The sequence below is a fragment of the Pristis pectinata genome, chromosome 18 (genome assembly GCF_009764475.1).
Source record: "Pristis pectinata isolate sPriPec2 chromosome 18, sPriPec2.1.pri, whole genome shotgun sequence".
NCBI lineage: Eukaryota > Metazoa > Chordata > Chondrichthyes > Rhinopristiformes > Pristidae > Pristis > Pristis pectinata.
The window spans coordinates 39,146,073-39,171,588 of record NC_067422.1 but is presented as its reverse complement, the minus strand read 5'-3'; the positions used below and the strand labels follow the sequence as shown (position 1 = coordinate 39,171,588).

At 49.8% G+C, this 25,516-nt stretch overlaps 2 protein-coding genes across 3 annotated transcripts; both read right to left on the bottom strand.

The window, feature by feature from the left end:
• Window positions 1-535: 535 nt before the first annotated feature.
• On the bottom strand, window positions 536-11,383 carry mrps7 (mitochondrial ribosomal protein S7). 2 transcript variants are annotated; one of them, XM_052033292.1, is made up of 5 exons: window positions 11,220-11,383; window positions 9,063-9,254; window positions 7,235-7,298; window positions 5,253-5,420; window positions 536-2,769 (listed from the first exon to the last, which is right to left on the bottom strand). In XM_052033292.1, the coding sequence occupies exons 1-5, from the start codon at window positions 11,228-11,230 to the stop codon at window positions 2,548-2,550; spliced, it is 657 nt and encodes a 218-aa protein (XP_051889252.1). In that variant the 5' UTR covers window positions 11,231-11,383; the 3' UTR covers window positions 536-2,547. The 2 variants fall into 2 exon arrangements, with proteins under 2 accessions (XP_051889252.1, XP_051889251.1); XM_052033291.1 differs by lacking the exon at window positions 11,220-11,383 and adding an exon at window positions 10,363-10,468.
• Window positions 11,384-14,052: 2,669 nt separating this feature from the next.
• On the bottom strand, window positions 14,053-22,164 carry LOC127580085 (avidin-like). Its single transcript, XM_052033293.1, has 4 exons — window positions 21,796-22,164; window positions 19,770-19,983; window positions 14,748-14,868; window positions 14,053-14,189 (listed from the first exon to the last, which is right to left on the bottom strand). Exons 1-4 carry the CDS (start codon window positions 22,054-22,056, stop codon window positions 14,129-14,131), a joined length of 657 nt encoding a protein of 218 aa, XP_051889253.1. The 5' UTR covers window positions 22,057-22,164; the 3' UTR covers window positions 14,053-14,128.
• Between the last annotated feature and the right edge of the window lie 3,352 nt (window positions 22,165-25,516).

The window sequence follows — 25,516 nt, the reverse complement described above, 5'->3', positions numbered from 1 at the left end:
AGCGTAATGCTATTACAGCGCCAGAGACCCAGGTTCAATTCCCTCCACTGTCTGTATGTTCTCCGTGTCTGCGTGGGTTTCCTCCGGGTGCTCCGGTTTCCTCCCACATTCCAAAGGCGTACGGGTTAGGAAGTTGTGGGCATGTTATGTCGGCGCCAGAAGCGTGGTGACACTTGCGGGCTGCCCCCAGCACATTCTACACAAAAAGACGTATTTCATTGTTTCGTTGTACATGTGACTAATATAAAAAAAATAATTAAATAATCCCACCCACACGGGATTAGAAAACATGCTAGATAACTTTAAGGATAAAGATCAGATGACAGTGTGGCTGACTCCAAAGGAATGAGAATGCTCCACGTTTGGCTGGTCTGAGGTGTTCAAAGGTAAACAGTATAACTGGGACGTATTTAAGGTGTTGTACAATACTAACCTCGAAAGAGCGAGAAATTCCACTTGTACAATTATGCTCATCCTATCATAGACTGTAATATTAATAATGAACACAAATTAACTCCCCCTCCACAGATTTCAGTTATTATACAGCTTTTTATTATTTTTTACAGCAAAAGGTTTTGAAATGTAATACCAAAATTACCTTGAATTTCTTAATGGTTGCAAGTGGATGGGCATGATGCAAAGTGCTTTGTTCAACGGTGACGCCCAACACTGGAAGAACACAGCGCCACAACGTGAGTGTGTGCGAGAGAGAGAGACATTGAAATCTCCAAGCTGGCCCATGTGGTCTGTCACCTAAACGTGGGATTACTGAATGTCTTTGAACAGCAAAGGGTCTACTCAGAAACAGGAATTGTTAAACATTCAGCTTTCTCAGTGATCTCAATGACCAAACATGACTTGTAACCCACCTGCAAATGTTTTCACAATGATCAAGTGCTGTGGTAATCTGCCCAGGCCAACACACCACACACTGTGAAACAGCAGTACAAGGAACCACGTTCTATATACACTGATGTGTGACAACTGAATGCCAAACAGCAGCAGGACTGCAAAATGGTACCGCAGCCACTGAATCAGAAGGTAGCAAGTCACAAACATTTAGACAGGGTGTCCAATGATCACATATGATCACATTTTCAAAGTAAAAGTGTAATACGCAATCAGAATGCTTGCTCTGGCAATCTTGGAGGCCAAAATGTATTTCCTCACCTCTGCCCATGATTGCAGTTACCTGTTGTCTGGGCTCTCGTTGAATTGGATCATCCCCTGACTGGAGGCCTCCCAAGTAAAGTGACCTTCCATGCCTGAATACAAAACCACAATCATTTTCAGGCATCCAGTACTTCCAGTTAGAGATGTTAGCATCTTCTGCATTCTGTTTCTTTTAAAATGCATTCAGTCTACATCAGATCACTGATAAAGCCAACAACGTCCACCCCTAACTGCCGATACAGGTGGAACTGAGCTGCTTTCTTGAAGGAACCCATGCAGGCCATCGAAGGTGTGATGACTTTCAGTGCACAATCCAGTTAGTGTCTTTCTCGTATTCAAGAGGATTTTCCTGAAATGCCTTCCCCTGTACCTTATTCTTGAAACGTACCACCTCATCAGGCAGTACGTTCCAAGCTAAACACCATTTGCACCTTTTGCCTTAAATCCTTACCACCCTGCTTATTAAACCAAACAAGAAAATTCCTTTATTTATTCCATCTAAATTTAAGATCCCTCATGATTTTAAACACCTCTTTGTAGACGGCACTGTGAACAGTGTTGATGCAAGCATAAAATTACGAAGGAGACATTAAGTGAATGTAAAACCAAGTAAAGGATTCAAACAGGTTCCTGCTTGGACCCAAGGGATTATCGAAGGGTACGTTCTACAGGATGAAAGATTGGCGTTGGTGACTCATGGAGATTTAAGAATCCATTTGCAAAGATTAAAACATTACGGGCAGGTGTAAATGTGATGAGAAACGCTGACATTTCACAGGCACTGAAGTGGGAGCTGACCTTCCTTCACATCCCATGCACTTCCTGTGGACCATTACCTCACTGGGATTTTTCTGCTGTTTTTGTAGAGTTTCAAAATAGGTCTCAATCTTGATGGACACTAAGAGCACTCACACGTAGCCCTGGACAGGCTGGGTGTCAGTCACTCCTCGTCTGTCACAGTGCCACTGTCATGTCCCTTCTCCAGCACACACAATGCCATCCTCTGGCCTGGGACATGTCGCTGGTCACTCTGTGCACCCAGTGTTCAGGCAGACAGACGCAGTCTCACTCCCCCACCCTGTGGCCTGGGACACAGCAGTCGTCACCCCCTGCACCTGGTACACACATTGCCGGGGTCACTCCTCTCCCCTCAGCACAAACATGGAGCCAGCATCACCATCCCAACCAACCCCAGACACACAGCCCACATCACTCCCCAACCTCTGGGGTGGACATGGAGTCAGCACGCAGAGGGGTTATTTGCACCAACATAACTGTGCATAGCGCACACTTTAAACACCAAGGTGGAGAGACTGCCCCATTCCTTCCAGCTGGGGTTGCTGACCAAGTTCTAGGCCCGAGCTGTGTCACACCTCACCACCACCTGTAGTGGGCGAAGGCTCGATTAGCCTCTGCCATTTTGTGAAGGTCATGCTTCTTTTTGACCACATTGCCCTCATTTTTGAAGGCAGCAAGCAGCTCCTGGGACAACTTCTCGGGCATGTGAGTGCGTCGGTGCCGGTTGTCACGGCATTCAGTGATTAACCATTTCATGGCCAGAAAACGGCGACGGTTGTCCTTAAGTGGTGTCGGAACCTGCAACAGAAATTCAGGGAATAAAATTCATTAATGAACCGGGAAGAAGCAGTCTCACGTCCAATCCGGAGCCCACACCCATAATCCAGGCCACACCCCTAGCAGTACCGGGGGACAACCTCACTGATGGGCTCATTCAGACGAGCATTAAACAGGGGTCCAGCCTATCACCTCAGATGTGGCTAAAGTCCAAGGTTACATATCTGAAGAGAAGGGGCATTCCTGGGGTACACTGGACACCAGTTTATATCAGCAACATCACAGAAATGTTTATAAAACAGAATGCTGGAAGCACGCAACAGGTCAGGCAGCATCTGGGAGAGACTTATCGTTACATCCCGAGAACAGCTTCACCGGAACAGTGCAGGTGGCTATGGACAGAAGTCAGCGTGGAAGTGGGATGGAGAATTCAAGTGAAAAGGCAAGAGAAAGGTCAGGGTTACCCTTGGAGACGGAACAGAGCCTTTCTGCAGGTGGTCACCCAACCCATGTTTGGTTTCTCCAGTGTACAGCCTCCACCCACAGAAGTTCTACTTGCTCTCCTCACCCCTATCCCATTCCTACCATGTGTGATTTCTAATTTCTCTTGGTTCTGACGAAAGTTCACCACTCAAACATTGACTGTTTCTCTTTCCGCAGATGCTGCCTTACCTGCCGAGTATTTTCAGTAGATTGTGTCCATTTCAAATTTTCAGCATCTGCAATTTATTTGCTTTTAAACACTGAAATGGTAGCACTGGTGCTCACAATATGTTCTGATGCACTGACACTCAGGATACGTTTCCTGGAATAAGGACACTAATAGAATCAGCTCTAAAAGGGGTCATTTCAACATAACCTATTGGGAGACATGTCACTGACAGCACTGGTGCCAGGAACCTGCCCACCCAGCTCTGTGCAAGGAATGTGTCGCAAATCCTCGCCTCCATTGGTGCTCTTGTGGCAATAAACTGCCTGTGGCTTGGTGCAGAGAGGCAGCCTGCAGGCTGTGGCATCAGGCAAGCTGGTGAGAATAACGTGGCCCCTCAGTACTGAGATGTGGGGCTCAGGGCTTCACCCTGGCCAGACATGCATGTGGACTCGTTCAAAAGTTACATGGATGATTACATGTGGTTGTGCATAGATGTAAAATACACCCCAGAATATATAGATACACATTTCATAAACTTGTATTCAAGTGTATTTGTACAAAAGTTGTATTACACAGAAGTGTACATATTTGTGCAGACAGGGTGTGTACGTACACGCGTACACAATTGTACATGGACATGCACCAGTTGGGAGAAACAAGAAGCCATGTCATGCTACTCAGATTCATGAACAGAACAGGAACAGGCCCTCCAGCCCCGATCTTGTGCTGAACTAATTAAACATCTAACTAAACTAATACCTTCTCTGTACACAATGTCCATAACCGTCCATTCTCTGCACATTCATGGGCCTATCTACGAGCCTCTTAAACCCCTCTATCATATCTGCCTCCACTACCACCCCTGGCAGCGCGTTCCAGGCACCCACTGCTCTGTAAAAAAAAAACTGTCCCGCAAATCTCCCTTGAACCCTTCCCCTCTCACCTTAAATGCATGCTCTCTAGCATTAGACATTCCGACCCTGGGAAAAAAATACCAACTGTCTCCTCCATCTGTGCCTCTCAGTCTTATAAACTTCTGTCAGGTCTCCCCTCAGCCCCTCCAGAGAAAATAACCCAAGTTTGTCCAACCTCTCTTTATAGCACATGCCCTCTAATACAGGCAGCATCCTGGTGAACCTCTTCTGCACCCTCTCCAAAGTCTCCACATCCTTCCTATAATGGGACGACCAGAATTGAATGCAATACTCCAGATGCGGCCTAACCAGAGTTTTATAAAACTGCGACATAACTTCCCGACTGTTGAACTCAATTCCTCAACTAATAAAGGCAAGCATGTCATAGGCCTTCTTTACCACCCGATCAACCTGTGCAGCCACTTTCAGGGAGCCATGAAGTTGGACCCCGAGATTCCTCTGTACATCAGCACTGTTAAGAGTCCTGCCATTAACACTGTACTGTCCCTTTACATTTGATCTCCCAAAGTGCAACACCTCACAGCTGGCCGGATTACACTCTATCTGGCATTTCCCCACCCGTATCTGGAACTGATCTATATCCTGCTGTATCCTTTGGCAATCTTCTACACTATCCATAACGCTACCAATCTTTGTATCATCTGCAAACTTACGAACCCACCCATCCACATTTTCATCCAAGTCATTTATAGATATCACAAACAGCAGAGGCCCCTGCTGAACACCACTGTTCACAGACCTCCAGCCAGAATGAGTCCCATCAACCACCACCCTGTCTTCGATAGGCAAGCCAATTCTGATTCATGCTGGAGTAGCCACAGCAGAACAGGACTTAAACCATGAGACACAAGAGGGAAGAAACAAACCAAAAGCAAAAGTTTGGATGAAAGGCAGCATTCAGTGTCAGGCAGACATACCTGGTAAGACTTGCCACCTCGCTGTACACTGGTTAACCCTATGATAGGCTGACAATTCTCCAGAGCTTGGTGGAAGATCTTGTGTGGGTTACATTCAATGACGTCTTTTGCAGACTCAGGGGCCTTGTGGTAACTTTCAATCTGCTTCCGTTTAATCAATTCAAAAGTCTAGTGAACACAAATCCCTCATTAGATCAGACCACTTAACACCACCACTCAGGATTCCCAGATTCCCCACATTACTCTGAGAAAGCATGCCATTAAAATATAAATGGAGAGCCCTTACACGTTGTGCAATGGGCAGGTCTCAGCACAGCTGGCACACTCCTGAGATACTGACTGGGAGGCAGCCTGGGAGGAACAGTATAGCAGAAGACTTGTGGGTGCAGGTACAGAGCTAGGGTGCAGGCTTGCTGAGTATTGGTACATCATTGTGTAAGAATGCAGCGTAAGGGGTGAGCTCAATGTTAGGTCAGCAGAGTGGATATAAAGAAGTCAGAGTGGATATAAAGAAATTAGAAAACTCATGGCAAATTTTTTTTTAGAGTTCTCAGGAGAAACACATTCCAGGGAAAGCTAATCCATTTGTGTTGAAAAGATTAAAGACAACACAGGATTAAAAAGAGACCAACAATGTTTGTTGAGAGTAGCTGGTTTGAGGATTGGCATGGTTTAAGGAATCACAAAAGAAGAGAGAAAATAAATTCAAGAGGAAAACTCACAGGAAATATAAAAACAGATTTTAAAAGCTTCTAGGTTAGAAAAAGGAAGAGATTGGTTAAAGTAAACACAAGATCATAGAGATGTTATAACAGAGAATAAGAATTTCATGTTAAATAAGCATTTTGCTTCTTTCTGCCCATCTGTACTTTAGGTTCAAGCTGTGTATCAAAAAGGTAGTGTTAAAATCTCAATGCTTTGAGTAAACTACGTAGATGGACGCTATGCCACCTTTGAGGGCTTGTTTACAATAGAACTTCACGTATGAACCATAATCTGACTGGTGTGGTTGCAATTACACAGGGACTTCAGCTCATTTTTTTTTACTTTTGGCCTGTTCTCAAATGTTTCAACGTGACCAGGTTTTCTGACTTAGGCTTGTTTTTTTCTACAATTCTGGATGTGCTCTTTCACTGGGACAGGCTTCACTTGAACTGGGTGGGGGCTGCAAAACAGACAAATTAGGAGCAGGAATAGGCCAATTGGCCCCCCCAGCCATGTCTAACCATTACCCAAGTAACCTTTTCCCCCTCCAGTTATCAAGAACAATCTACTTCTACCTTAAAAATATTGAAGGATTTTGCTTCCACTGCTTTCTGAGGAAGAGTTCCAAAGACTCATAACCTTCAGAGAAAAAAATTGCTTCATATATCTTAAATTAGCACTACTTTTTCAAAAAAAAGGGGGATCCTTAGTTATAGATTTGCTCAAAAGAGGAAACATCCTCTTCATATACAGCATTTTACATGTTTTAATCAGGTCACCTTTCTATTGTAAATTCTAGTGGATACAAGCCTAGCCTGTCCAAACTTGGCTAGTAAGATAACCTGCCTATTCCAGGCATCAGTCTTGTAAACATTCTCTGAACAGCTTTCAATACATTTACGTGCTTCAAGATAATACTGCACATGGTACTTCAGGTCTCACCAGTGCCCACTCTAACTGAGACATGATCTCCCCGCTTTAGTATTCAATTCCCCTACCAATAAATGACAATGCCAGGTCACCCAGACCCTTTGCACCTCAGAGCCCTGCAATCTCTCACCATCTAGATATGCTGCTTTTTTCTTATTGTTCCTGCTAAAATGAACAATTTCACATTTTCATATGAGACTCCATTTACTAGATCTTGCTTTATCACTTAAGGCACCCACATCCCTTTGTAACCTCGTTATCTTCTTTACAATTTACTTTCTTATCTTTGGGTGTGGCGGGGTGTGGGGGGAGGTGTTGGAGAAATACAGGGTACAATCAACTGTTACCTTGTTCATGATCGACTTGGACAGCAATTTCTGACCTCCCTTCATCATCATGTTGATGAATTTGCTGAAAAACAAATAAAACTGATATAGTTATAGAGTCATACAGCACAGAAACAGGCCCTTCGGCCCAACTGGCCCATGCTGATCAACATTCCCATCTAAACCAGTCCCATTTGCCATTTGGCCTACATCCCTCTAAACCTTTCCCATCCACGTACCTTTTAAATGTTAATGTACTTGCCTCAACCACTTCCTCTGGCAGCTCGTTTCATATGCTGACCACTCTCTGGGTGAAGAAGTTGCCCCTTGGGTTCCTATTAAATCTCTCCTCTCTCACCTGTGCCCTCTAGTTCTTGATTCCCCAACCCTGGGAAAAAGACTGTGCATTCACCCTATCTATGCCCCTCATGATTTTATACACCTTTATAAGATCACCCCTTATTCTCCTACAGTCTAATGAAAAAGTCCCAACCTACTCAACCTCTCTCCATAACTCAGTTCCTCAAGTCCCAGCAACATCCTCAAAAATTTTCTCTGCATTTTTTCCAGCTTAATGGCATCTTTCCCATAGCAGGGTGACCAAAACTGAACACAATATTTCAAATGCGGCCTCACCAATGTCCGCAACATAACATCCCATCTCCTATGCTCAATGCCCTGACTGATGAAGGCCAGCGTGCCCAAAGCCACCTTCACCACCCTGTTTATCTGCGAGGCCACTTTCAGGGAACCATGTACTTACACTCCTAGGTCCCTCTGTTCTACAACACTCCCTGAGGCCCTACCATTAACTGTGAAAGTCCTACCCCACTTTGTCTTCACAAAATGCAACACCTCACAGTTACATGAATTAAACTCCATTTGTCATTCCTAAACTCACTTCCCCAACTGATCAAGATCCCTCTGTAAATCCTGAGAGTCACCTTCACTGTCAACACCACCACCTATTTTGGTGTCAACTGCAAACTTGCTAACCATACCTTGTATATTCTCATCCAAATCATTGACAGAAACGATAAATAGCAATTCATTGGTTTCCTATTTCATCTTTATGTTTGAAACATTCATGTTTGAAAAACTCAATAAACACCAAAGTGCAAGTCAGATAGCCCCACACTGCCCACAGGAGGACACTATGCAAAAACAGACAGAACAACAGCCGTCAGGATTGTGTGGAGCAAGACTCCTGCACCTTGCAGACTGGCAGAAATGGTTCATCGCTACCCAAGACTAACAGGTCAGTAGTTTCCCAATTTCTTGCTCCCTCCTTTCTTGATTATTGGTCTCACATTTGCTACTCTCCAATCTGCAGCATCCATTCTGGAATCTTTAGAATTTTCAAAGATGACAAACAGAAACCCTGGGATGTAGATCATCACGTCTTCGGGATTTGTCATTTTTCATGCTCATTAACTTCTTTCCCCCTCCCCATTTGTATTGGACCTTTGTTTCTCTGGTATTTGAGACGTTTGTGTTTTTTTTAAATTTAATTCTACCATTTCCTTATTCCCCATCATAAATTCTCCCATCTTTGTCTGTAAGAGACCCACATTTGCTTTTCACATCTCTATGTAAGCTCTCACAGTCCGTTTTTGTGTCTTTCACTGATTCACTCTCACACTTCATTTTCCTTTCCCTCATAAATTTCCTCAACACCCTCTGCAGAATTCTAAAACCTTCCAATCCTTCAACTTACTGCTTTCATTGGCAACTATACAAGCCACGTCATACATTTAATACTATTTTTATTTTCTCCTGTAAATCACTTTTCCTGTTGTGTTTTTACACTTTACAGGAATGCATTTTTGCTGCAGTTCAAAACACTGACTTGATCATTGGGTCACAGAAGACGCTGCTGGTTGTGTCAGTCGGGGCAGCCTTTATTGGTTGAAGCGCCTTTTGTTCCAGGGCTGCCCTCTCCTCATTGCTGAGCTCAGTGGCTGGAGTCCGCTGCTGTTCCTTGCTGATCACAGGGTCCAGGTAATAGCGATTGTACCGTGACCACCGCACTGGGGTCATCCTGAGGACACCAAGGTAAATGAGAACAGGACAGGACTTCACGTAAACCCCACCTTCCCCCGTCGGTACTCTGCCCACTCGACATGTCCCGGGACACACTGATCCTCCACAATAACGACATTGTTAACACATTTCAACATGGTACATGCAACCTCCCCCCCACCCAAACCCACACCCTGAGACATTTACCCTAACTGCCCCCCACCCTTCCTCAGAGCCGTGCAGCCCAACCCTCTGCACACATCCCCCCACCCTCCCCACAGACACACACACCCCTCCCTTCCCTCCCCCCACCCCATCACACACAACTCAACCCACTCCTCCATACCCAATCCCCTCCTCACTCCCACCCCTCCACACCCGACCCTCCATCCTCATCCACCACCCACCCACCCCTCCACACCCGACCCTACACCCCAACCCCCCTCCCCCCACACTCCTCCCTCCCTTCCCCCCACCCACCCCTCGCTCACACTCCTCCCTCCCACTCTTCCCCCTCCCCTCCCCCTCTCCCCCCACTCCTCCCTCCCTTCCTTCCCCCTCCCCCTCCTCCCTCCCTTCCCCCTCCCCCTCCTCCCTTCTCCCTCCCCCCCACTCCTCCCTCCCTTCCCCTCTCCCCCTCCCCCCCTTCCCCTCCCCTCTCCCCCTCCCCCCCTTCCCCTCCCCTCTCCCCCTCCCCCCCTTCCCCTCCCCTCCCCTCCCCCCTTCCCCTCCCCTCCCCTCCCCCCCTCCCCCCCCCTCCCCCCCTCCCCCCCTTCCCCTCCCCCCCCTCCCCCCCTTCCCCTCCCCCCCTCCCCCCCTTCCCTCCCCCCCCTCCCCTCCCCCCCCTCCCCCCCCTTCCCCTCCCCCCCCTTCCCTCCCCCCCCTCCCCCCCCTTCCCCTCCCCCCCTTCCCCCCTCTCCCTCCCCCTCCCCCTCCCCCCTCCCCCCCCTCTCCCTCCCCCCTCCCCCCCCTCTCCCTCCCCCCCCCTCTCCCTCCCCTCTCCCTCCCCCCCCTCCCCCTCCCCCCCCCTCTCCCTCCCCCCCCCTCTCCCCTCCTCCCCCTCCCCCCTCCTCCCCCTCCTCCCCCTCCTCCCTCCCCCACCCTCCCCTCCCCTCCCCTCCACCCACCACGACAGCCGGACTTTCCCGCTCAGACAACCCGCCGACCGCCAGCCACAGGTCGCCGCCATCTTGTCCGGAACGCCAAGACCCCAAATGCGGCTGCCCTGCTGCGCCTGACTGCGGCAAAACTAGCGCCAATCGGAGAGCGCGGCGGGAAATAGCGGGTGGGGCCAGCAGCAGAGGCCCGGCGTCATCGGGTTTGATTGACAGCCCTCGTCCACTGGCCTTGTGCGCGGAGCGCGGCGGGGATCCCGCCCTCGCCGCTCGCCGCTCGCCCTCGCCGCTCCCCGCTCCCCGCTCCCCCGCCTCGGACCTGTTGAAGGGTTTACCACCGTATCCCGCCGTCCGACAGCCAATTCCAGGGGGGTAGAAGATGGTAACCAGAACCTTCACCATCTCTAAAGTGCCTTTTCCAAACTCTCTATAGAACATAGAACACTACAGCACAGTGCAGGCCCTTCGGCCCACAATGTGGTGCTGGCATTTTATCCTGCTCTAAGATCCCCCTGTAAATCCTGGAAATCACCTTCACTGTCAACACCACCACCTATTTTGGTGTCACCTGCAAACTTGCTAACCATACCTTGTATATTCTCATCCAAATCATTGACAGAGACGATAAATAGCAATTCATTGGTTTCCTATTTCATCTTTATGTTTGAATCATATCTAAGATCTATCGAACCCTTCCCTCCCACATAGCCCCCCATTTCTCTATCATTCATGTGCCACATTAAGAGTCTCTTAAACGTCCCTAATGTATCTGTCCCCACAACCTCTGCCAGCAGTGCGTTCCACACACCCACCACTCTCTGTGTAAAAAGCTTACCCCTGACATCCCCCTTATACCTTCCTCCAATCACCTTAAAATCATGTCGCCTCGTGTTAGCCATTGGGATTTAACAGCGTTTAGTGTCGCCAACTTCTCTGGCACCGGTTCACATTTCTTCAGTCCCTCGGTCCTGCTACACCCTTGAATCCCTGGTGTTTCCCGCTGGCTTCTTTAGCCTTCATCTGTGAAGGCAGATATAAGGTAATTGTTTAATTCCTTATTTCCCAAGATAAATTCTCCTGAACCATTGACCGTTTTTCTCCACGGATGCTGCCTGACCTACTGAGTTCCTCCTGCATCATGTTTTTTCATCTAGATTCCAGCATCTGATGTCCTTTGTTTCTCTGAATTCTTCCAGTTGTCTGTAACTGACCTATATTTGCTCTTGCTAGTCTTTTCTCTTTGACATACCTATAGAAGCTTTTATAGTTCCACTTTTCTTTGCATATTCTACCTTGTCTAACTTTACCAATTTCCTGGTCCTTCTTTGCAAAGTTCTAACATGCTTTCAATCCTCACAGGCCAATCGCTATTTCCAGTAATTTTGTAAGTCCCTTCTTTGGATTCAGTTTATCTTAAATTTCTCATTTCAGCCACATTAGAATGCATTTTTTGTTGAGTTTAGTGTCTTATAGAAATATATTCTGTGCTTGATTTAAATCTGTTTATCTGTTACCACCATGCTTTTCAATATTATGTCCCAATCAACCAGGGCCAAATCTCACCTCACACCTTTATAATTTTATTTGTTTAGATGTAAGACCCAGTCTTCAGATTGAACTGAATCACGTTCACACTCATTGCAAAGTTCCATCCTGTTATAGTCACTCTTTCCTTTACAGCAAGACTGCCAACTAATGCCTTCTCATGATGCAAAATGAGACACAAAATATCCTCTTCCCCTATTGACTCCTGAACCTACAATCCAGAAGACCATCATTCCATAAACTTGTCCTTCACCACAGTGCTGGTAATTGTCCAGTCTTTATATATTCTCCTGTGACTACCGTATTACTCCTAATGCACACACCTCTTACTTCCTCTACTCTAACTTTCACCCCCTTCCTCCGTTATCCCTGCCACACTATTAGCAAGGTTGTGATTGTGCTTGAGAGGTTGCAGAGATTTACTGGGATGTTGCCTGGGATAGAGTGCTTCAGTAATGAGGAGAGACTGGATAGGCTGGGTTTGTTTTCTGTGGAGCAGAGGTGGCTGAGCAAGGACCCAATAGAGGTATACAAAATTACGAAAGGCATAGTTAGGGTAGAAAGTAAGAAACTTTTTTTCTTGGCAGAGGTGTCTGAGACCAGAGAGCATAGGGTTATGGTGAGGGGTAGGAAGTTTAGGGGGACCTGAGGAAGTATTTTTACACCCAGAGGGTGGTTGCAGTCTGGAACAAACTGCCCAAGAGGATGGAGGCAGAGATTCTTGCAACATTTAAGAAGAATCTGGACCAGCAGTTGAATCACCAAGGGAGGTAACGGGATTAATGTAGACAGGTCAGCATGAATATGGTGGGCTGCGCTACTGACTCTGCGACGACTGTATTCCTGCATTCCGCTCTCTAGTTTACACAACTTTCCTGCACTGAATTAATATTGACAAGGTTAACAGAAGGATGGAAAGTACGGGAGTATCTAAGGTACAGCAAGCATTATATTATCTTTATTCATTTCCACCACCCATTAATCTCGTCTTCCTGCACTCCATTACCCTCCAGACCATTACTACATCAGTGCCCTCTTCATTGTGACGTTCCTCCAGCACGTCACCCCACCCACTCCAGTAGTACAGACTTCTGGCTAATTCACCACCACCCACGCACACCAACTCATCTGCCTCAGCCCATTACCCCCGCGTTGCTGCACTCCATCACACCCCACCCCATTACCCCCATGTACCCCATCCCATTACCCCCGTGTTGCTGCACTCCATCGCACCCCACCCCATTACCCCCATGTACCCCACCCCATTACCCCCGCGTTGCTGCACTCCATCGCACCCCACCCTATTACCCCCATGTACCCCACCCCATTACCCCCGCATTGCTGCACTCCATCGTACCCCACCCCATTACCCCCATGTACCCCACCCCATTACCCCCGCGTTGCTGCACTCCATCGCACCCCACCCTATTACCCCCATGTACCCCACCCCATTACCCCCGCATTGCTGCACTCCATCGTACCCCACCCCATTACCCCCATGTACCCCACCCCATTACCCCCGCGTTGCTGCACTCCATCGCACCCCACCCCATTACCCCCGCGTTGCTGCACTCCATCGCACCCCACCCCATTACTACATCCTTCCTGCATCAACTAACCCTCTCATTGTGTTCCTTCCGTCCTCCTCCACCCTCCACAGCTCCTGCACATTGAAGGTTTCCCCCACGTCGTTTTGGCAGGTCCTGCACCTCACATTTCCCTAATCCTCCCCCATTCATGGGTGCTACAAGAAACAGATCTATTGGGTGACCCTGCCCCAGAGTACGCTACCCCTGCTGAGCATGAGTGTTTGGCACTGATGGCACTGGGTGTGCTTGGAATCTCCGCCCTATTTCTTGTCCTCAGTCACACAAGTTAAATTCCTGCTTTGGTTCAAGGAAATGTTTGAATAAAGTACAGATTGCTGGCAGTGGCATGTTTGCATGCGACAGACAGTGCTGAGTCTATGTGCGGGAAGTGACAGTGGGGGCCACAGTCTGCCGCATCCCGTCAATCAGTAGCACGTGCACACTTCACCAAACCTTCCTGGACCACAGTGAACCTTGACAAGCAGCTAATGCCCTGGGGCAGAGTAGCTGGTCTAGTACTATGAGCAATGTGAGTTATAGATCAGACAGCACAACCCTGAAACACTGGCACTTCTAACTTTGCTTTATTGAAAATTGCATCTGCAGGTCATGACTTTGATGTGTCAGTGCTAAGGTTTGAGAGATTAAAGTCGATTCTTTGACAGGACATCCCTTGCGGTTTGGTGAAAAGTGTCTTGTCCGATTCTAGGGGAAGCAAGAAATAAAAATGAGTAGAAGGTATTTCAATATCACACAGCACAAGGAGACCGTTCAAACCTTCCAGCCTGTTCTGCCGTCCATGAGACCATGACTGATCTGTACTGTGGCTCAGGCTCCCTTCGCACTGTAACGGAGCGAAAATTTACCAACCAATTCCAGGTTTGAGGCTGTTGATTGAGCAATACACAGTGATTTTTCTGGGGGGGAGCTCCACATTTGTTTCAGCTTTTGCAGAAGGAAGTATCTTCAATGATCAGCCTCTGATTTTACCAGATTCTAACGAAACATCATCCACCCGAAATATTTACCCTATTTCTCCACAGATGCTGCCTGACCTCCCAAGTATTTCTGTTTTATTTCAAACTTCCAGCATCTGCAGTATTTTGGTTCTGATTTTAAGGTTGTGTCTTTGTTTGCTTGTGTTCCCCACAGTGCAGCATTTCACTTCACCGTACCAACTTCTTTCCCCACCAAATCTCTGAAAATTGAATCAGTGCTCACTACAGGGACCCCAGGGTTGGACAACTCAATGTGAAGGCTCACCGTGTCGATTTCCAGTCATCTTGTAGGCTGGCAACTGGAGATCTCAACAGCCACATGGTCTTCAGAATCTGGTGCCCGTCCTCCAGGATGAGACACTGACCGACCCAGGATGTAATGGAGCCTGACGGCAAGAAGAGACACTCTTTGAAGTCTGACCACTAATCTTCCGCGTGAGACCACAGTCACCACACACAGCCGTGTGTCTTGTTCTAAAGCATTCATTAGCTTGGAAATATTCAATACAGGATGTTTCTTTCAACATATTGCTTCACCATATAGTGGAAGCAGACAGAGGGCAGTTGGACAGGTGGGACGGTCAGAGAGAGGCCAACAAAGAGAGAGAAAGGCGGGCATAAAGCACGTGTGTGGAGTATCGAGTGAATCAGACAGAAAAGAGAGTTAAAGATGCTGAGAAAGAGGACATAGAGGCAGCGAGAGGATGGAAGGGGGAGAGAATAATCAAACTGGGCAGACAGGAAGAAAGGCAGTGTGTAATACGAAGGGGACTGAGGGGCACAGGCAGACTGTACAGTAAAGCCCTGTCGCCTGACGGTGTCCAACTACAGGTGGGGCATTAGATTGGGTTCTAATTTTATACCCGAGTACACGGCCCAGTGTGCAGTGGGTTGGTACATCAGTGAGCGGCTGATTCTGCTTCGACTTTCTGTGAATTTGAGAACAATGGTGCAGGGATCAATGGGCAGTGTGGGTGCGGCCGGCGTGAATTACCCAGGACTGGTGTGTGGGAATGCCATGGACCAGGGTACGAGTCGCGGTCAGTGTGAGGAGCAGCAGTAGGCCATTCCGCCCCTCAGCCTGTTCCAAAGATCACGGGTGACCTTCCACATAAATTATTCAGTTTGTTTTTTTGCCAGATTTGAATGCTGTCCTGGGTACAGAATTCCAATGCTCACGAGCCTTTCATGGAAGAAACTTCTCCACATTTCAGAGTTATTTCACACTTCTCATAACACAGGAGGCTATTCAGTCCATCGAGTCTATGCCAGCTCAGCATTCCCATCAGTCCCATAGCCCCATTTATTTCCCAGTAACCCATCCCTCACATGCCTGTTCTATTACTACCCAGCTACACCAGGAGTAAGTTAACCCACCATAGGATATGGGAGGCAACTGAAGCACCCAGTGAAACCCACGTCGTCAACGTAAATGTGCTCTGAGGCACGTATAGTCTTCCCAGGGTACCAAGAGAAAACCTGCATGCTGTACTCCATGGCCACAAAGCTTTGGTATAGTTTGAATGCGGGTTTGTGATGTATGATGGGGAGTGGTCTGTGCCACCTGCCTATCGGGAAGGCAGTGCCTGAAGCTGCAGAGTAGGCAGATCACACTGTCAATGCCCAATGATTTGATGCCAAAGCTGCCAAATTGCAACCAATATTGCAATGAGTGGCTTGCATTGGGAACTCTGCATTTAACTGCAGTAAGAACATCTCCGTTTAAAGGGATTTCCGATCACATGGAGGTTCGTTGGTGGGGAGCTGAGGGAGGTGATTGGAGTATTTCACAGTCTGCTGGCAGCCTCTGCAGGACGAAGTAGGGTCTGTGGAAGGGTGTGATGGGGAGAACGAGGAGGGCAACCTGCCGGGGGTGGTGGGAGGGAGGTCTAGTGTGAGAAGGGTTCACTTCCCCCTCAGCGAAGAGCGAACAGCCCCAGGCACTTCACCAAGGACAACTGAAGGAGACACAAGAGACTGCCGATGCTGGAATCAGGAACAAAGACCAAACTTCTGCAAGAACTCAGCGGGTCAGGCAGCATCTGTGCAGACAAAGGGATGGTCGACGTTTCGGGTCAAGAGGAGAAGAGAGCAAGTATATGGAAGTGAGAGGGAGGGGTGAGACGGGGGCTGGTAGGTGATAAGTAGAACCGGACAAGGGAGGGATGATGGACAGATGGAAGCAGGTGGGGGCAGTAGTGAATCTGGGTAACGGGAGGTTAGGGGAAGAGGTGAACAGATGGAGAGAGTCCCCGGGTGGATTGGTGGGAGTGAGAAAGAACACAGAGAGTGTGGGTTACCTGAAACTGGAAAGTTCAATGTTCACACCACTGGGTTGGAATATGAGGTGTTGTTCCTCTCGTCTACATATGGCCTCACTGTGGCAGTGGAGAAGGCCAAGGGCACACAGGCTGGTGTGGGAGTGGGGAGGGGAGGTGACGTGACATGCAGCCAGAAGCTGGGGATGACCATTGTGGACAGACTGCAGGTACTCTGAAAAACGGTCGCTTAGTCTACACTAGGCCTCACCGATGTAGAGGAGACCACATCAGGAGCACCGAGTGCAGTAGACCAGGATTGTGTGGGGGGGTGGGGGGTGGGGGGGGGAAGAGGGTTGCACGTGAATCTCTGCCTTACCTGGAAAGGCTGTTTAGGTCCCTGGATGGTGGGGAGGGAGGAGGTGAAGGGACGGGTGTTACACCTCCTACAGTTGCAGGGGAAATTTCCTGGGGCCAGGGAGGGTATTTCCAGGTCTCTGTGGGTTGCTGCACAGGATGGTCGCAACACTTTGTGATTTCAGCACACTGCTATGTTTGGGAAGTCAGATTCTCTCCAGGGGACAATAGTACAAGGGTTTGGTGGATTGCAGACTGTCAGTGATAGATAAGCGTAAAATGTGAATTGGTTTATCATTGTCACAGGTACCTTGTTTTGCATGTCATCCTTACAGATCAATTCATTACCTCAGTGCATTGAGGTAGTACAAGGGTAAACAATAACAGAATGCAGAATAAAGTGCTACAGTTACAGAGAAAGTGCAGTGCAGGCAGACAATAAGGTGCGAGGTCATAACGAGGTAGATTGTGAGGTCAAGAGTCCATTTTATCGTACTAGTACACTCAGGCTGCGGCCATCTGCATGCCTTGTTACTCCACTTATTGATTGCAAGGGTCTTTAAAGTTGTAGGAGAATTAATAGGGGGAGGGGGAAGTGACAGGGGAGGCAGCAGGTGTTATCTAAATGTATAATTATGAACGGAATACTCCTGCAGGATTTCAGTATGGGTTATTTCAATCTGGGGCCATCTGATGTCAGAATTGATTAATAACAACATTGAATATTGGTCTCAATAAATATTTATGGTAGTGTCAGCAATGTCTTCTGTGGGTAGTGTACATTGAGTGCCTGTTAATATTGTAGTTATTCTGCATTGTTTAATATTGGAGTTATTCAATTTTGGGATTATTAATATTAAGATCTATTAATGTTAATATTAGGATTATTTAATAGTAAGTTATAAAATGAGAGATGACAGTTAATAACAGAAATTATTTAATATTAGGAATTAATTAATAATGGAGTTAATTATTGTGGATAACTCATGGGTAAATTAATAACATAAAAGAAAATTCTCAAAACACTCGGCAGGTCCACCAGCATCTGTGGAGAGTGAAACAAGGTCAAAGATCCTTCATCAGAGGAAGTGTTCTGACGAAGGGCCTTTGGCCTGAAACATCAGCTCTGTTTCTCTCTCCACAGGCGCCGCCTGACCTGCCGAGTGTTTCCAGCAATTTCTGTTTTTATTTCAGATTTTCACCATCTGCTGTTTTTTTATCTTCATTTACTGGGGTAAATTAACATTGGTGCTAATACTTTTTTATTCACACTGGTGATGTGCAGGTTGCTGTGAAGGGCCCATTTATTCCCCATTCCTAATGTCCTTGAGAAGGTGCTGGTGAATTGACCTCTGGATCCACTGCAGTCTGAGTGGTGAAGGTACTTAATTGCTGCAGTTCACACCACTGAATGTCCTGCTGTCAACCCCAAGACGGACTGTATGAAATGACATGGACGTAGTCTGGAGTCAGGCACGGTTCAGGTGGGGAAAGCTGACAGATCTCCTTCCCCAACAGGACAGTTTGCTGAATGTGGTGTCACAGGTAGACAGGGTGGTGAAGAAGGCCTTCAGCAGTCAGGCACTGAGTATAGAAGTTGGGACGTTATGTTGCAGTTGTACAAGTTGTTGGTGAGGCTGCGTTTGGAGTACTGTGTACAGTTTTGGTCACCCTGTTATAGGAGAGATGTTATTATACTGGAAAGAGTGCAGGGAAGATTTATGAGGCTGCGGCCAGGATATGGGGGCCTGAGTTATAGGGAGAGGTTGGACAGGATAGGTCTTTATTCCTTGGAATGTAGGAGATTGAGGGGTGACCTTATAGAGGTGTATATAATCATGAGGGGCACAGACGGGGTGAACACACATGGCCTTTTTCCCAGGAAAAGGGAATTAAAAACTAGGTAGCATAAATTTAAGGTGAGAGGTGAAAGATTTAAAGGGGACCCGAGGGGTAACTTCTTCACACAGAGGGTGGTGGGTGTACGGAATGAGCTGCCAGAGGAAGTGGTTGAGGCAGGCACATTAACAACATTCAAGAGATATGTGGATAAGTACATGGATAGGAAAGGTTTAGAGGGATACGGGCCAAATGCGGGCAAATGGGATTAGTTTAGGTGGGAATCTTGGTTGGCACGGACCAGTTGGGCCAAAGGGCCTGTTTCCATGCTGTGTTACTCTGTGAGACCATTGAAGCAGATTTGCCTTTAAACAATAATCTCACTGTTTCAGGTCACCATTACGGACTCTGGCATCTCCCAATGATTACCTAGGCCTCCTGATCTTTGATCCACTGAATTACTGTGTGAATACATCAGCCTAGTGGTTCGGGCTTAATTATTAATGGCCTTAACTAATATTGTGGGGTATTTATACCGCAGTTAATTATTGAGTTACTTAACATACAGATCAATTAAAATGGGAAAATATTTATAAAACTAGTTAATCAGGATTGAAATTAATTAGAGCTTCATTTATATGAGTGGTTAATTCTTTTTGGGAGTTGATGGGGGTTAGTTTATACTGGGCGATTAATGAAAATAGTGTGCCCATATAGTGGGGTTAATTCAGACTGAGGTTGTGATCACCGGGGGTTGTTCTACACCTGGTTAATTGCCGACACACTGGGCATTCACGGTCCGGAGGTCAGTTCTCCGGCGGCCCCGGACTCACCCCCAGCCCACGCCGTGGACATGGTGAAGGTCGGCTCCCTGCCGCCGTGCCTGATGCCGACCACCGGCGCCTGTCGGTCGGCTCCCGCCTCTCCGGCCGCCGCCTCCACCGCCGTCCGGTAGCGGCCGCTCAGCGTCAGGTTCTCGGCCTCGCTCAGGTAGAAGGAGGAGCCCAGGTCGTTCCACCAGATCCCGGTCATGTTACAGCGGCCCGCCTGCAAAACACGGACACCGGCCGGGTCAGACACCGGCCGGAGAGCGGACACCGGCCGGGTCAGACACCGGCCGGAGAGCGGACACCGGCCGGGTCAGACACAGGCCGGAGAGCGGAGAGCGGACACCGGCTGGGTCAGACACAGGCCGGAGAGCGGACACCGGCCGGAGAGCAGACACCGGCCGGGTCAGACACAGGCTGGAGAGCGGACACAGGCCAGAGAGCGGTTAGCGGACACCGGCCGGAGAGCGGACACCGGCCGGGTCAGACACAGGCTGGAGAGCGGAGAGCGGCCGGGTCAGACACCGGCCGGAGAGTGGACACCGGCTGGGTCAGACACAGGCCGGAGAGCGGAGAGCGGACACAGGCCGGAGAGCGGAGAGCGGACATCGGCCGGGTCAGACACAGGCTGGAGAGCGGAGAGCGGCCGGGTCAGACACCGGCCGGAGAGTGGACACCGGCCGGGTCAGACACAGGCCGGAGAGCGGAGAGCGGACACCGGCCGGGTCAGACACAGGCCGGAGAGCGGAGAGCGGACACCGGCTGGGTCAGACACAGGCCGGAGAGCGGACACCGGCCGGAGAGCAGACACCGGCCGGGTCAGACACAGGCTGGAGAGCGGACACCGGCCGGAGAGCAGACACCGGCCGGGTCAGACACAGGCTGGAGAGCGGACACAGGCCAGAGAGCGGAGAGCGGACACCGGCCGGAGAGCGGACACCGGCCGGGTCAGACACAGGCTGGAGAGCGGAGAGCGGCCGGGTCAGACACCGGCCGGAGAGTGGACACCGGCTGGGTCAGACACCGGCCGGAGAGCGGAGAGCGGACACAGGCCGGAGAGCGGAGAGCGGACACCGGCCGGGTCAGACACAGGCCGGAGAGCGGACACCGGCTGGGTCAGACACAGGCCGGAGAGCGGAGAGCGGACACCGGCTGGGTCAGACACAGGCCGGAGAGCGGACACCGGCCGGAGAGCGGAGAGCGGACACCGGCCGGGTCAGACACCGGCCGGAGAGCGGAGAGTGGACACCGGCTGGGTCAGACACCGGCCGGAGAGCGGAGAGTGGACACCGGCTGGGTCAGACACAGGCCGGAGAGCGGACACCGGCCGGAGAGCGGAGAGCGGACACCGGCCGGAGAGCGGAGAGCGGACACCGGCCGGGTCAGACACCGGCCGGAGAGCGGAGAGTGGACACCGGCTGGGTCAGACACCGGCCGGAGAGCGGAGAGTGGACACCGGCTGGGTCAGACACAGGCCGGAGAGCGGACACCGGCCGGAGAGCGGAGAGCGGACACCGGCCGGAGAGCGGAGAGCGGACACCGGCCGGGTCAGACACCGGCCGGAGAGCGGAGAGTGGACACCGGCTGGGTCAGACACCGGCCGGAGAGCGGAGAGTGGACACCGGCTGGGTCAGACACAGGCCGGAGAGCGGACACCGGCCGGAGAGCGGAGAGCGGACACCGGCCGGAGAGCGGAGAGCGGACACCGGCCGGGTCAGACACCGGCCGGAGAGCGGAGAGTGGACACCGGCCGGGTCAGACACCGGCCGGAGAGTGGACACCGGCCGGGTCAGACACAGGCTGGAGAGCGGAGAGCGGCCGGGTCAGACACCGGCCGGAGAGTGGACACCGGCCGGGTCAGACACAGGCTGGAGAGCGGAGAGCGGCCGGGTCAGACACAGGCCGGAGAGCGGAGAGCGGCCGGGTCAGACACCGGCCGGAGAGTGGACACCGGCCGGGTCAGACACAGGCCGGAGAGCGGACACCGGCCGATGCCCCATCCCTCAGCCCCGCCCGCCCGCCCGCCCGTTACCGAGATGCCGGGGAGAATCAGCGCCAGGAGGATGAGCGGGGCGGCGGGTCCGGACGCCTCCATCGCAGCTCGGAGGATCAGCGGCTCTCGCTCCCTCTGTCCTCCCCCGGCGGCCGCTGACGCGCAGTTTTGCTGCTTATCTCGGCCCAGTGCGGTCCCCAGCCAGGAAACGGGGACTGGTCTGTCTGCGTCTGTCGGCCTCGACCCTGCAGTCTGGAGGCTGAAACGACTCCAACTGGGTGTCACCATCACCCCACCCATCGCTGATGGGCAGCTCTCGGCCGCCCCCACTGCCGGGAGAACAAGCGCAAACCGGAGGAACAGCGCCTCATTTTCCGTCTTGGAGCCTTGCAGCCTAATGACATGAACATTGAATCTCCCTCTTTAGGTCACCCCCCCCCCCCCACCAACCCAACCCCACTCCCCCCCCCCCCAACCCCGTGCTTCTTCTCTTCTTCCATTTCCTCTTTTTTTTACAACTTTTTTTTTCCGTTCCTTGCCTTTGACCCTCCCCCCCCCCCCAGTGGATCTGCTCTCCCCTCCTCCCCCACACCTGCCTCTCACTCTCTCTTACCTGCATCTACCTATCACCACCCTGTGCCCACCCCGCCTCCCCTCTTTTGTCCACCCATCACTGCTCTGCTTTTCCCTCCGATATATCGGGCTTCCCCTTTTCCTATCTTCAGTCCTGAAGAAGGGTCCTGACCCGGAACGTTGACCGCCTGCTTTTCTCCACGGATGCTGCCCGGCCTGCTGAGTTCCTCCAGCATCATTGGGTTTTTCAACCTGAATTAACCCTTGTTCTCAATCCCCTCCACCAAGCCGTGGTTTACCCTCACTCTCCGACCTAGATACCCCCCAGCGGTAACTGAGCCCCCACACCCCCAATCCCTCACTGAACCCCCAACCCAGAAGTGAAACATCCCCGGGGCACTCGCATCTTGGGCACTGTACAATCTATAAAAGTTAAATAGTAATCTGGAAATTAAGGGGTTTGGGGGAAGGGTGCCCTTGGTGTATTGGAACTGGGGTTTTAAACTGAAACAAAGCAAATCATGGAAGCACGTGGGGAGACCACATTAAAATATTAGCCCCTGCTCATTTACCGTTGACCGTTGACCTTTGAAAGAACTTAGAGTGAGGAACTCTGCCTCCCACCTGGCTACTTCTGGCCCTCCTCCATCACCCCTCCTCATTATACCAGCCATCTCGCCTCTCCACTCAGTCCTGATACAGGGTTTTGACCAGAAGCATCGACAATTCCTTTCCCTCCACAGATGCTGCTCGACCTGCTGAGTTCCTCCAGCAGATTGTTTTCTGCTGTTGATTTTAACATCGGCAGTGTCTAGTGCCTCCATTTAAAGAATTTATATTTTACGAAGGCCCAGCAGCAAAAGTGGTCCAAGCACGGCTAAGAAGTCAGAGATGGTATCAGATCAAAGGTGAAGGCTTAAATGTTGTTGAAAAAGGAAAATTTCAAAACTCAGCAAAGGGTGACCAAGATAAGAAATGAAAAAGTAAGAGTAACCTATTAAAAACACTTCATAGTTATACCAAAAAAACACAGCAAAGATTAATATGGATCTCTTACAGGAGAAGTTGTGCTGGAGAATAAAGACATGGCAGAGAAATTAGATATTGTATCCATCTTTATGAAAGATATGGTAGGATGGAGATAGTGGGGGACACCAGGTCTCCAGTGAATGAGATTCTAGAATGCTGCCTACAAACTGGAAGGTACCAATTTAAGATCAATCCTACTACTTAAGGAAAAGTGGAGACAGAAAACAGAGGTATAAACCAACCGGCCTGACAACAGAATGAAAATCAACAGAATGAAAATCAACAAAACTGCAGATGTCGGAAATCTGAACTAAAAATGGAAAATGCTGCAAAGACTCAGGTCAGGCAGCATCTGTGCAGAAACAGTTAAGGTTTCAGGTCAGCGACCCTTCGCTAGGACTGGGAGATGTAAAAGGTAGTTTTAAGTTGCAGGGGAGGTGGTGGGAAGGACCAAGGGAATGCCTGTGATAGAGGCCCAGTGAATTGGTTAATGGGGCAATTTGAGGTAATTGTGCTTTTGTCTGCATTATGCTTTGCTATAAATAGGGCTGTAGGACATGGCCTGCAGGTCAGGCTATACTAAATGGAGAGAGACAAACTGATCCAAAGTCACAGATGGATGACTGGTTCTGATACTGACACAAAAAACAGGCAAGTTACCCAAAGACGGAGCCGGAGTCCTGCAGACTGCAATGTGCCCAGATGGAAGGCGAGGTGTTGTTCCTCAAGCTTGCATCAAGCATTGTTGTAGTGCAGGAGAACACAGACAGGTCAGAGCAGGATGGAGACTTAATGTGGTAGACAACCAAGCTCACGATCGCGTGCAGACTGAATGCAGGTGTTCCACAGAGTGTTCACCCAGTCTGTATCTGGTTTCCCCAGTGTAGAGGTGGCCACACATTGAACACTGAATGCAGTCCACTAGCATGGAAGTGCAAGTGAATCAATGCTTCACTCGAAGACTTTTTGGGTCCCTCTGCGGTGGGAAGGGAAGGGGTGGAAGGACAGGTGTGGTTTTATGGGGAAGTGCTGCGTGATGGAGAATGACGGTTCGGGTTGGAAGCGTGGACCAGGGTATCTCAGAGCATGTTTGATGATGTCCATATTGGCTCTTAGATGAGTGGTGCACGTTGTGAAAGGGGACGGTTTGAGTGAGGGCAGTGGGAGAATGGGGCTGGTCGGCAGTTGGTGATCAATAGATCTAGAGAGGGTAACAGGCCAGAGATCTAAATCCGGGTGGGTCAGGAATTCTGGAGATGGGAGAAAGTGTTCAGTCTTGGTTGAAGACTCCTGACCAAAGACATGGGACAGAGGCAGAGACAGTGGAAGGAGAGTTCACAGTCACGCCACGCTCAAAGTGAATTAAAATGAGGATATCTGGGAACATGTCTGAGAGCTCTGCTGAGGAGAGTGTTTGGGATTAGAGAGGGGAAGGTTAGAAGTGATTGTGAAAACACAGTGAACACACAAACACAGCAGGGGTGGAAATGGGGGAAGAGATGGGGGGTCAGAGATGTGAAGGGAAGGAACAATCTGGAGCATTGTGGAATTTGAGCTGTGATCTTTGGCATCTGAATGGATGGAAAAAAAGTTGTTTGTTGCAGCACTGAATGTGGCAAAGGATGAAGTGGAACTACGGATCAAAAGCTTTAGGCAGAGTGAGTCTGTGTTGTTGGGAGAGGGGTCAGGATCTCAGGATGTGATGAGATCCCTGCCTTGAGACATGCTGGACAGTTTGAATGTACCAGTGATCCTGGGTGGGTCTGAATTGGAAAGGGTGGTATTTGAGTTGAGATGCACACAGGATGAGCTAGAGACATTTGCTGAGGAACAAGATGTGGGAACAGGTTTTGGTCAAAAGTTTATTGAAGACAAGGGAAAGAGAAACTACTGAGGGTGAATGAGGCAAAGGAGACAGGTGGAAATCCCACCCGAGGGGAGAACTTTGCGGCTGGTATCCCTGGAGAAGTGGCAGTGAATGCAACGTAAATCAAACAAATCTGCAGATGCAGGGCGTCCAAAATAACAAAACACTCAAGCAGCATCTGTGGAAACAAAGTCAACGTTTTAGGTCAAAGACCCTTCATCAGAATTTAGAAAGGGAATAGGTGGTTTTAAGTTGCAGAGAGAGGGCTGGATAGGACCCCCACCCCCCCCC